Source organism: Athene noctua, chromosome 1, assembly GCF_965140245.1.
Source record: "Athene noctua chromosome 1, bAthNoc1.hap1.1, whole genome shotgun sequence".
Lineage (NCBI taxonomy): Eukaryota > Metazoa > Chordata > Aves > Strigiformes > Strigidae > Athene > Athene noctua.
The window spans coordinates 97,926,602-97,939,174 of NC_134037.1; the positions used below are offsets into that span (position 1 = coordinate 97,926,602).

A 12,573-nucleotide genomic window follows, 5' to 3' on the forward strand; every position below is an offset into this window, starting at 1 on the left:
GAAGGATTGGAGCATTCACTCGATACAGATCCAGACTCAAGTCCCTGCCCCAGTGGATATTTCATTATTTATACAAAGTGTTGCAGTTCCAAACAGTGATGCCAAGAGACCCGCCTTGGATGCAGCAGTTCAGAGAAGAGTTTTCAACATCCTAGGTACATGCCTCCAAACCCAAACCACCAGCTAGTCTGGGACTCTCCTCCTTCTCTAATTTGTCAGGAAATTTGAGAGTCTTGGGTTTTAGTTTGTCATATAGAAGAGTAACTTCTTGCTTTTTAAAAGGATATAATGAAACCTACTATTTACCCAGCTTTAGTGCACATATGGATAAATGAAGAAGGGTCATAAAGCGCTATGGAGTGGGATCTGTTTGATTTTCTGCACCTGTCTCTGAATCTAAACTTCTGGGACAAAACAGTGATAATTTATTTGCAGTCGTTGTATATTTTGAGATTACTTTGATACAGATTCTTGCCATTTCTGACTGAAGAAACAGGACCTGTGAATATTTTGTAAAGAAATTATCCTAAGAATATACATTGCTGATTTGGATCACTAATTTCTGTTTCATGTCAGAAACTGAAGAAGGCCACTGAGGAGGCAGTGGTTGTTCAACTATCACTGCCCAGGCAGAATATGCTCCTAATTACATGCTGGAAAACTAACCGCATGGCTCCTCCCAGCTTCCTCCTCCCATCCACATAACAGCTGCAGTCAGCCCTGAGTTACAGCTGGCAGAGGTGACAGAGTACATTAGGAACAAGCTACAGTGATGGGATAACGCTGTCAGAGACTGCCGTGTGCTGTCTAGCAGGTAACTGATGACAGACCTAGGAGGGCAGTGTAGATGGGGCCATGGTTTTTGAAAGTTACAGTGGCATAGTAAATAACTTCAAACTGCACGTAGTGCACTAACTTTAAAGTCAGTGAGTAGCAGAAGAACCAACATAAAGTTACTAGGAAAGAGTAGGTAACATCAGAGATGCTGAGGCAGTGCTCTGTTGCTGGAGATGCAACGGCCTCAAATTCACAGCAGCAGTGCAAGTGAAAACTCATGTCTAGAGAGACACAGTTCAGGGAATGACACTAACATATAATTTTTTTGCTGGCTTCTTTTGAAATGTCTGTCCTTCAAATCTTCTAAACTCAGCAGAAGAGCAGTGCAAATTAAAGGACACCTTGAGATGGCATGCGGATAAGGAGAGGAAAGTTGACACACAGGGTATTTAGGCTAAATAACGCTGAAACCAAGTAGGGGAAAGTTAGAAGGAAAACCATGTTGGTGGACATAAGAGGAAATTTCAAAATAACTGAAAGGAAGTTTAGAAAGTTGAGAATTATTAATGAGAATTTGCCACAGGCATCAGTGACGTTCAGCTCCTCCTGCTACTTGAATCACCAGTTAGGTATCTTTGGCCTCTATCTATGTATGGTATAATGGCCAAAAACTACTGAACATCTCCCCTTGGTCAAAAATGCATTCAGTCCACATTCACTGTTTCTTTTGGAATCACAGAAGACAAGGGGCCTCATTCTGATCTTTTAATTCTTTTTACCGTACTGGGATTATGCCAACATAAACCACAGGAACTGTCATTTTACCCACTGAGAGAGAAACTCATGTCCTCGTTCCCCTGCTCAAGCTATGAAGGCTGGGGGGGAGCAAACTTGACAGGGTCATGCAGCGCAGTGAGGTGACCATCCTCCCGTTTGTCAACCCACATAGAGCTGGGTCATCACCCAGCCACGCTCCCACCACATGGGCGATGGATAAGGAGGGAAGGCGTGCATGAGCTGGGATGGAGCCGTGAGGCATCCCGTGAAGGGTCATATTTCTGATGTCAAGGGCAGCACCAGCGGGCTTTCCTCATGGTATGACCCAGTATGATATTATCCATCAGAAAACTGAGAAAACAGAGAAGTAGTGAAATGGAGTAGAAAAGATGAGCTTCATGTATTTACCAGAGATCCTCAATAGTGCAGTGACACAAGTTATACAGGTCAGTGTGGGTTCAGACATGATGTGGTAAAATAAAATAAGACTGGCACAGAAACTACAAGGAAAGAAGTGACACATTTTTTGCAGCTTGTTCTGTTCCACAGCATCCCCACTTACTAAATTATTTTGTTATTATGATACACCGCTGAATTGTTTCTGGAACATGCTGACATGCCTAGTAAAAACAGTTGTTAAGGAATTACGTTTTGCTTAGTGTATTTGAAAGTTTAGTTTCTTCTGGAGTTTTGGAAGACATTAATTTTACCTTTATGCCACAGTGAATGATAATTTCATATCCCCATTTCAGTGTCAAGAATGTTCTGTGATAATATTATTATGTCTGAACCTGATGTTGCGATGGCTTAAAATAACCTTCAGGGCAGCTCGGTTGTGTGAAATGAAACTGGGACAATTCCTAAAAGCTCAGGAGGGACCGAGGATCTATTAGTTTTGGCAGCAGTAAAGTAGCTGGGATAAGGAAGATCCTTTTAAAGCTGAATAATTATTTTTCCTAGTTTGACAAAAAAGGAAAGAAAAATATTTAAGATTTTTTTACTTTATATTTTCACGACTAGCAGAATTGGAAAAATTAGAAAAGATAGCTGTATGTGCTTTCAGCAGATGATTTGGAATTATATTTCCATATATGCTCCCTACAAATGGAGATACAAAATCAATTTTTTTTTTCTGGAGTTTTTTCCTCTTCTTTCAGTGTATCAAGTGAAACTTTACTATCATGGTGTAGGTATTTCAAAAGGGTGTTCTTTTACCTGACTGTCTGGACACCTAGCATCATCTGATGCCAAATCATTGCCCCGCCTTGTCCTAATTGCTTTTGTTTTGCTCAGTCATTTTCTCCTAATCAAGAGATTAAAAAACTGAGGTTTGGAATTATTTAAAGTGACAGGATTTTGCTGGCTTGTATGAACTGATAGAAAATTTCAAGTTCGAGCTCAGAGAGATGAGTTTCTACATCAACATCTATATTTAGGCATACAAGTGGCCTGTTTTTTCTAGAACATCTGCACTTTGTAGTTTGTCAACATAAGTAATTTATCTGCTGTCCCAGATCACAAGTTTTCACCACCTACATTTTAAAGCACTTCTCTGTCCATCCAAGGCAAGCATGTTGACAAAAGTATGTAAACTAACACGTCTTTAGAGAGCTCATCTTAAAAACCCAAACGTTTCAGAAGTCACCAAAAAAGTACTCTTAGCAGGTCCAGCCGCAATGAAACATAAACCACATTGGTTAGGAGTTCTTCTGACAAGTGTGTTAGAAAAGGGCTATAAACAGCATTTGTGCTATAAAGAGCACTTGTTCCAATTCTGACGGATTTTTTTTTTTATATAAACTGTGAGCCTTCACTGGCGGTTTCAGCAGAATAAGAGGTGACACACAGGTTACACGCAGCCTACCAGGACTCATTTTCTTGCCTTTTGTCCCTAGTTGACAGCTGCCAACTTAACCTCTTCTTAAGGCAACGCTACCACTTTCCTGCAGCTACAGGGAGGTGGGGCACCACGAGAAGTGCCAAGTATCCCCACATCCACGACCAAGTCCCCGGAGCTGCTCCGGGAGTTACAGAAACAGCCAGCGGAGCTGCCCAACCCCTCAGGACTGGCCGCGACAGGAAAGGTTTCCTCACCCTGCGCTCTGGGGAGGCCTGAAGCGGCTGACCCAGAGCCGGACCCCGAGGACACCCGGCGGGAGCGTGGCTTGCCAACCGCCCCCCGGCTGCCAGGCGGGGGCCGGACAAACAGCAGGTCAGGGAGGCCCAGTTCAAGGCGCAGGGGCTGGGCAGCTCCCTGGTGCCAGACCCGCAGGCCGGTAGGTGGCCGGGTGACCGTCGGGACCGGCCGACCGACGGCCGCCACCCGGCGCGGGGACCGGGAGCCCAGCGCGGAACGAGGGAAGGAGGGAAGGGAGGCCGGCGCCTCTCTGCGCGTGCGCCCTGCGGCCCGCCCGCACCTCCGGCGCCTGCGCGGTGCGTGGAGCGCGGGGCGGCGGGCGAGGCGGCCGGGGTGAGGGGGCGCATGCGCCGTGGCGGCTCCTGAGGCGGGGAGGAGGCGCAGGGAGGAGGGGTGGCCGCTTCCCCCCATTTAGCGGTGAGGGAGCGGGCGCGGCGCTTTCGGCTGCCAGCGCGGGAGAAGCCGGGCGGCTGCAGGGGACTGCCGGAGGGGGGTGGGGGGAGCCACTGTAGCTGCGGCCACTGCTCCCTGCTCCTCCTCCTCCTCCGCGAAGCGCCCTCCACCCCGCCCTCTCCCCGCCCGGGACCGAGTCTGGTGGCCACAAAATGGCGGATGGGGAGCTGAACGTGGACAGCCTCATCACCCGGCTGCTGGAAGGTGAGCGAGGCGCCGGCCGGCCCCGTCTGCCCGCCGCCCCACGCGCGCACCGCGGAGGGCGGGAGGGCGCCGTCGCCTCCCCGCAGGAGCCGGGGCTACCGGCGGTGGGGGGCGGGCGGGGCGAGCTCGTCCCGCGCTGCGGCCGGGGGAGCGGGGGCAGCGCCTCCCCCGCGCCGCCGGGCCCGGGGTGGCTGCCGGGAGGGGGCTTGGCGCGCCTGGCCGGTTCCCCGAGCCCCGGGCCCGGCCCTGCGGAGCCCCTCGGAGGGGCCGTTACGCGCCCTGTGGGCGCTGGCGTGCGCGGGGTCCGTCCTCCCTGTCTAGGTGAGGCGGCTGCCTTCCTATTTAAAAGGAAGAAAGAACCCCAAGCCTCCCTTCTTCCCTTTCCCACCCCGCTGCAGCTGCCTGGCTGAGGGGCGAGCTGGAGAAGCCTCGCTGACTGAGCTTATGGGCGGCCTCATCCCCTTCTCGGGTTGGGTTAGTCGCAGTCTTCCGCGTTTAAAACTATGTGTACAAGCTGCGTTAGGTGTGGAGTTGTATGTACGTGAGTGTCAGTGGAAGCAGAGGGATTTAGTGCACTAACATTCCTCTGCCTGCCTACGGGGCAGTCTCCAAAAGTGACCCTCATGAATGGCTAATAAAAGCTGTGAAGGGTTTTGTATGTATTAAGTAGTGAGACTTTCCTTAAAAGTAAGGAGGAAGCTGATTTACTCCATGCTTTTGGAGAAGCGGAGGCATTCTTGCTAGCATTTTCTTTTAAAGTTGTGTCTTGAACATTTAGTCTTCCTAGGCCTCTTCTCCCATGAAGCTTTCATTCCACGTTCAACAAATACCTGATATGTTGGAGGTGAGAGTACATGCGTGGGTATGCGCTGTTCACTTCTTTGGTTGCTGTACTCCTTGGATAGCTAGATCGCTATGCAGAAGGCTTATAGAAAGGAATTTATGGAGCATGTACAGTTCTGGAAGTGAAACAAGTTTTCTAAGTCTGAAAGTTTTGTTCAGCTGAGTTACTACAAAGTAGAGTTTTTAGAGCTTTCTGGATTTTTTTTTAGTAGCTGCTGTCTGTTGTTTTTAGATGTGAAACTTAATTATGAACAATAAAATCAACATTTTAAAAGACATAAAGGGGTTGTGCTTGTGTTTGTGATTTAAGGTATGCAGTGTAGCATAGGATGAAGAAATCTGCAGGTATCATCAGACAAAGTTTGTCTTTGATCACTAATACAGATAAAACTCCCTTTTTCTGGATGTTGAAACCCAGATTAGTAGGTAGGTTTTTAAGACAAAGCAAATAGTAACCTAGTAAACATTGACTTTGTAGTGCAGATTTTTTTGGGACATCAGAAAGCATGTATATGTGTGGTGGTGGGTTTTTTGAGAGACACTTTAAAAAATAACATTTGAGAAGTACTTTTTGCTCATCAGTATAGTTACTTAAATATAGATTGCTTTAAGAGGAGGGGATTCTGCAGTGTTTTGGTATGTAACTTGTTGGATTGTTTTGCTCCCTGTTACCTTAAATATTACTCTGCTTATCTTTTTAAAAAAGTACATGTTACATACCTTTTAGGTACACCATAAATACTTGTGTTGCAACTTTGTAGCTTTTGGTGTTATGATTGGGTACCTTGTGTCCCAGCAACCTAATCTGTGTTTTGTATTCCATATTACTTTAATCTTTAGGGATGTGTATGTGCAACTTCTGAACAAAGCTTTGCTTGTAACTTCTCATTTCTGTTTCTTAGTCTTTCTCCCTCTGAGCAGAGATTAGGAAGAATCTGAAGGGAAATAGGCTGTTTTTTCTCTGCTTGACACCTACTAACAGTAGTAGGAGTGCCTTGTACAACATCTTTTATCTGAAAAGGAATAGGTTCTTGCAGGTTTTATTTGGGGGGGAAAAAAACCCCCTATTATAAGAATGCATTGTGTATGAATTATTTTTGCTTCCATTTAACATCTTTTATTTGTTGTACTGCTAGCATATAATATTTTAAGCTGTGGTTCGAATAGTAGTGTTTCACAATGAAGCTTTGTTTTTTGTACAATTGGCAGCTCACATTCTGGAGCTCATGCTGTTGCTTAGCTGACCTGTTCTGGTAAAGTGAGTATGAATCCCTCCCCATGCTGCTTGCGCAGAAAAATTTCTATTGACTCTTAACTCTGGAGCAATTAATTAGTTTAAAGCAAGTTTTTTGGCTTCATTACTCACACTTCAACTTTGACTTAAAGGATAAGGGAACATGGCTTTTGAGCTGTAAAAATGCATATTGAAGTAATAGAGACATGTTTATGAAATGTTGTCATGCAGTCCATATCTAGTCCTTTTGGTTACTTCAAGTGAAATGAATGGCTTTAAGTTCGAATAGCAGTCTACAATTGTCTCTCAGTGGCTGCTTGCCCGTCAGTTTTAACGGATAGCAAATACGTGTCAAAAGCCACAGCAGCAGGAAACTTCCCTGCTGTCATTGCGATGCTGGTTGGTGACACCTGTTTCTAGGCTGTGATATTCGCTGTCATGAGTTCTTGCTTCTACTTTAATTAGGTTGCTCTGTTTTTACCCTTGTTGCTCAAGACTACGTATCTTTTGGGTTATATGACACATCTACTTACCTTTTGATTGGAATTACTTCCTTATATCATCTTACCTTCCATGTGTGTATTTTTTTTCTTCTTTTTTCTGAGTTACGGATACGAGGTGGCCTATAGCCAGGCTGCTTGGGAGAATTAATCAAGAACAACTTCCCAACTCTCAACACCTGTGCATACATGCTTATTTTGAATGTGGGCTTATTTTAGAGATCTTTTGAGTGCTGAAAGCCAGATTGATTAATTCTTGAGTTAAATTGGGGATAGTTTTCAGAAAGACTCAAACATAGTGTAATGCATGGTGATAGTCTTCTAGGACATCAGCTTTTAATTTCCATGTTCTTTTGCACATACCAAGTTCTTAAGCTCTTTATTCATTAAGTGGTGAATTTAGGAATGGTAAGAGCTTTTTGAATTTACTTTCTCTTGCAGTGTGCCTAGTACTTGGTTACTAGCTAGTGATACCTTATAAATAGCTTCTATTTGGAGGAAGGTAAAACTAAAGTGTATACTGTATGCATAAATTCTGAACGTAACAATGCTTTCTCTTATTTCTTCTACCTTCAGACTTAAATTCCAATTCCTGTTTAGGAACTAAACACTAGAACAGTGAAGGAGATGCTAGTGCTCTTAGATGTGTGCCTGACTGATCTTGGCGATACTTTGAGCTTTATTATAAGGTTGCTTTTGGTAAAGAAATCACTCATAAATGAATCTACAAAGGTTTACAGGTCATGTAAACCCAAAATTCTGTAGCTTTGCTAAAACACTTTTGCACTGATATGTCACCATAAAAGTGAATAAGCCAAATTAGTCTTAAGACTGTTTCCTTCTTGCTCTGATATTTGGAATTCTAGTTATGGGTCAGACTTAATTCCACTGTGGTACAAATAAAGATGATAGCCTTGTCTTTGCTTCTGTATGCAGACTTTTTTTGTGGGTGTTTTTTTTTGTTTTCTTCCTACTTTCCCAGCTATGCCATCTGGTGGATAGATTTTCCCAGTCCATTCTGGCTGTGGACAGTACAGGAGTATGCATGCATATGAGACTGTACAGCAAATGGGGTATATAGAATCACAGAGTAGTTTGGGTTGGAAGGGACCTTTAGAGGCTGCTTAGTCCAACCCCCCTGCGGTGATCAGGGACATGTTGAGCTAAATCAGTTCACTCAGAGCCCTTTCCAACCTGACCTTGAATGTTTAGAGGGATAGGGGCATCTACCACCTCTCTGGGCAACATCTTCCAGTGTTTTACCACCCTCATCATAGAAAATTTATTCCTTATATCTAGCCTGAATCTACCCTCTTTTAGCTTAAAACCATTACCCCTTGTTCTATTGCTAGAGACCCTACTAGAAATTTTGTTCCCATCTTTCTTATAAGCCCTCTTTAAGTATTGAAAGGCCACAAAAAGGTCTTGCTGGAGCCTTCCCTTCTCCAGAGTAAATAGAGACGTTTTTCTTCTTTTAACACAGTTTTTCTTAGTTTCTGCAGCTGAAATAGCTACTTACTTGTGTTGTGTTTAGTCCCATCTAGACATACAATGTATTGCTCTGTGGGAAATGCCCTCAAATTTGCAAATATGCTGAGCTGAATGGATACATCAGGTTTACATTTAAGCCAGGCTCTAAACTAGTTTAAACTTTGGTGATGTGTGGAAAAGTCCCCTCTATATCAAAGCAAGGATGCTGGAACAGGTGTGGCCTTACTTGTAAAGAGTGCTGTGGATGTGTTAAGTAAGGCTGATGTATTTATGTCTGGGTGTTGGACTTCCTGTTTCTGTGCTGTATGTGTCTCAATTTCTGGATACAAGGCAGCCCAGCTGGATTGGAGTTTATAATTTTCAAATATATAGGTATCTGTCTTGGTAAACGCTAAGGAGTTTACCATATGGAAGAGAGGATGTACTTGAGGGTACCCAGATGTGCAGTGGCCTTAAATACAAGCTGGATTTCTCAGAAGAGGGTTTATTTATATAGCTGTACAAACAGATTTACCTTTTCTAGGCAGGACCCCTTGTTGCTATAAATCTACCTTGTTTAAAATTAACAATTAAAATTAATTCCCTGGAACTTGATGTGGTTCAGCTCTATAAAATTATTTTTGGTGAGGCTAGGAGGCCTACTAGTTATGATAGTACCAATCTATCCAGAAATCAGGGAAATACTTGTCCAAGAAAAGAACTGTCAAACTTCTAGTAAATGTGAGGAATGGTTATTGCTTCAGTGTTCAACTCAAAGTATGATATTTTTTTTGATTGCTTTAAAAGCTGGTTGTGTAGTGTTCTTACCATGTGAGATCATGTCTTCTAAGAAAACTGCAACCTTCATTTTCTTACAGTGTCAGAGGTCTTGAAGGTTGTGATAAAGATAGAAATTTGAATACTAATAAATTTTTCAAATGGTGTTGGATTTGAAATGCTTATGAAATAATCGAGGTTTTCCTTATTGGTTTTAAATGCTTGTGGAGCTACTGGCCTAATGTATTACGGTCAATAATGTGTTTCTTGTTTAGTTAGTGTCTTAACTCTAAGTGACGTATCCAGCCAGCCTGATGGTGTGGTATGATACAGTGGTAGTGCCTGCAGTTCCACAAGCTTTGTAACTGGTGCTGAAAAAGAGGGGCAGTTGTAGAGAACAAAAATAGGCCTTAATGATGTGTTGCAGAACAATATAAACAAACCGTGGAGGTGAACCTTGAATGAACAAGGATTATTACCTGGTTTGGTGTGCACTCACTGGCTAATCTGCTATTAGAAAAATAAACAAGGAGAACTTAAAGCATTTATCACAAATGATGTATTTTTGAATTAGTCTTTAGAGAAAGAAAATACTTTTCATGTGTCTCTGGAAGGGTAGGTATTGTATTAAACAGGGAGAGGGGATAGAAATAATGATGTGAGTTTCTGGGTTTGTACAGTAGTGCGGGTATCAGCCAGTTCATCTTTAGCTTTAGAAGTACATGACGACTGGAATAGTTGGCTTGAAAAATTTCAGTGAAGGCCAAGAGCCCAGTGTCAGGCAGTGTGGTGTTCCTTTATGCTGTCTGGCTGTTTTGCCCCTTGAAGGCTACATGATTCAGTAACTGTTTCATTTAATTATTCTGCAGCACAGTTTTTACTTGAGTCATTCAGTGTCTTGCTCACGGTATGGCTAAATCATAGTATAAAAGGGGAAGAAAAAAACCTTTTTATTTAATGTAGATAAGAGGATTTTTAATACTTGATAGTAGCAATTAAATGCTCATTAGTGACCACCAAATGTAGGTATGTGACTCTTCAAAAAAGGGAAAAAAACAACAAACCAACCAAAACAATATATGGTTTAGCACTGTGAAGTCAAGCGTTACTGTATTTCGCTGTTAGTAAAGTCAGATGCTCTACTTGGTGAAGGGGATGTGTGACAGGGCAATCTACTCTTAACTACAACCTGAAGCACCTGTAATGTGAAATGTATCTGGCTTGTAATTTGAACACAGAAATGAACTTGTTTACTGCCTTCTCTTGCTGTTGTGTGGTTTGTCTTGATACATAGGTTAGGTTGTCTTACTTTCACAGCACCATCGTCTGTGTTTTGTTAATACCAAGCTTGATACAAAGCTTCTGCATACATATCCCACATAACCATATCAGTTAAATACCTGAGAAGTTGAAGAGGTGCAAAAGTAGAGTTAAACCCTAGCTTTTTGTATTGCAACTTAAGTAACTTCTGTCCTTGATATTTTTCAGGAGTTATGAAGTAATTTTGTAATTTGCATCTACCTTCCTCAACTTTTTAGGAATTTCATTAGTGCTGCTTTAGAGGGAAAGGAAGTCAAACTGAGAAGGAAGCTGAAATTCTTTGTTTTATAAGATTTTTATGCTAGGTTAGCCTTCCAGGTGGACTAGAATAGCAGCTGCTATCACTTTGTATAATACAGCTTAGTGAGAGGCTTCTACCTTATGCTTTGCTTGGTGCATGAGTTTTAGATTCAAGTGTCATTACAAACAGTAAATGTAGACCAATAACAAGCATTAGGCTTGCACATTTTTGATTACAGAATGGAGTAACTAACATGATCTTGTCCTTTAACCTTGAATGCAGCAGTTCTTGGAACTGTGTGTGATACAGAATGGCTGAGACCATCAGTTCATGGAACCTCTGTAAGGAAGTAGGTTGTCCATGAAAAGCAAATATAATGGGTGAAGGTTGGTGTAGGGACACTTACATGTTTTCATGGGCTTATTTGCGTATCCCCTGAAGCAACTTTACATACTGGTTTCTAGTGAAGCTCCTCCTCCATGAGCATTAATTCTGCTGGATAGTATATATTTTAAGAATGTAAATTGAAGTTTGGGTAGAAGAACACCACTTCATTCGTTATTTTCCTGGTTAGAAATTAAAGTCATGGGCAGTCTCTTACTCTGCAGTGAATTTGTGTTTGATGTTAAATAAGTCCTGCTAAAATGAGTTCACAAGCAATCACTGATCTTCAGCAAAATACTTAAGAGCATCCAGCAAAGGCAAATTTATTAAGATTTTCAGGATTTACGTGGATATAAAAGCACACTTCTTAAGGAAAAAACTCCTTGAAAGGCTGATTCTTCTATTTTTAGTTGGAAGATTGAGTGATGTACCATAGGAAAGGTACAGGGCTTTGCTGCGTACACCATGCAGAGGAGCTGTATATTCAGCAACATGCTTCTTACTGAATTGAGGAAAGCTCTGGCAGGGCTTCATTTATATTATTGTTGTCCACCAGTGTAACACATGAATGAAAGCCATTCTAAGCTGAGTTCTGTTACAGCAATTTGAAAACATTGAAAACTTGTATTGCTGGCTTAACTCTCAGTGTTTTGCTGCAAGATAGTGGTCGGCTGCTTCTGGATGACAGCTGAACAATTTAAATAATAGAAAATATTTTCAGGGAGTAGAAGTTTTGCTTTCCAAAATGAAAGACATTTTAAAATCCAGTGTAGGATTCCTGACTTAAAACCATAAAAATATATAACTTGGATTTTGAAAAAGCTGAGAGCAGATAACTTCAGAATATGTTTCCAAAAATCAGTGTAAGGACTGTTTCGGTTTTTTTTTCCCATGTCATATGTAATGTCACCTTTGGCTTCCAAATCCATTCTGCTTTTGCTATTGAGAAGCTGTTCAGGATTAACCAAATACTCCAAAGTACTTTGAAGTGAAATAGTTATTGATGGAAGTTGCTAATCATCAATCATTAAACATTCCACAGATTGTTGGGGGGGGACAGGACATGTCACACTGTAAGCTTGTGGGAGCTGCCTGAGTGCAATTTCTGAAATTGCATGCTTGAAGTCTTGTGTTGTAGTTTGGTTTTTTTTTTTTAGATATACTCTGGCAAAATAGATCTTAAAAGCCAAAATTTCAGAAATAAGCTTGGCTGGAGCTATTGTGAAAAGGAAGAGAACCAGCTGCTTATTTCTTCACTAGTTTTAGCCCAAGTTCACAGTAGATGTGGACTCCAGCTTGGGGGAATATCTAGACTATATTTCTGTTTTTTTTGTACTAGGAAAAAAAAATCAGTTAACTGATGCAGTTTACTGCATGGCCACATAAATGCATATGCCTGGAAAAAAAAAAGCAAAGTGTAGGGAAAGAAGACTGCTGCTTAGCAATAATGCTGGCC

General features: G+C 42.3%; 1 protein-coding gene across 1 annotated transcript in view; it reads left to right on the forward strand.

The window, feature by feature from the left end:
• The first annotated feature begins 4,043 nt into the window (after positions 1–4,043).
• Positions 4,044–12,573, forward strand: part of PPP1CB (protein phosphatase 1 catalytic subunit beta) — a 29,657-nt gene continuing 21,127 nt past the window's right edge. Inside the window, exon 1 of the mRNA XM_074897064.1 lies at positions 4,044–4,348. Within this exon, the coding sequence (XP_074753165.1) occupies positions 4,297–4,348 (52 nt within the window). The 5' untranslated portion in view covers positions 4,044–4,296. The remainder of the gene's footprint in view (positions 4,349–12,573) is intronic.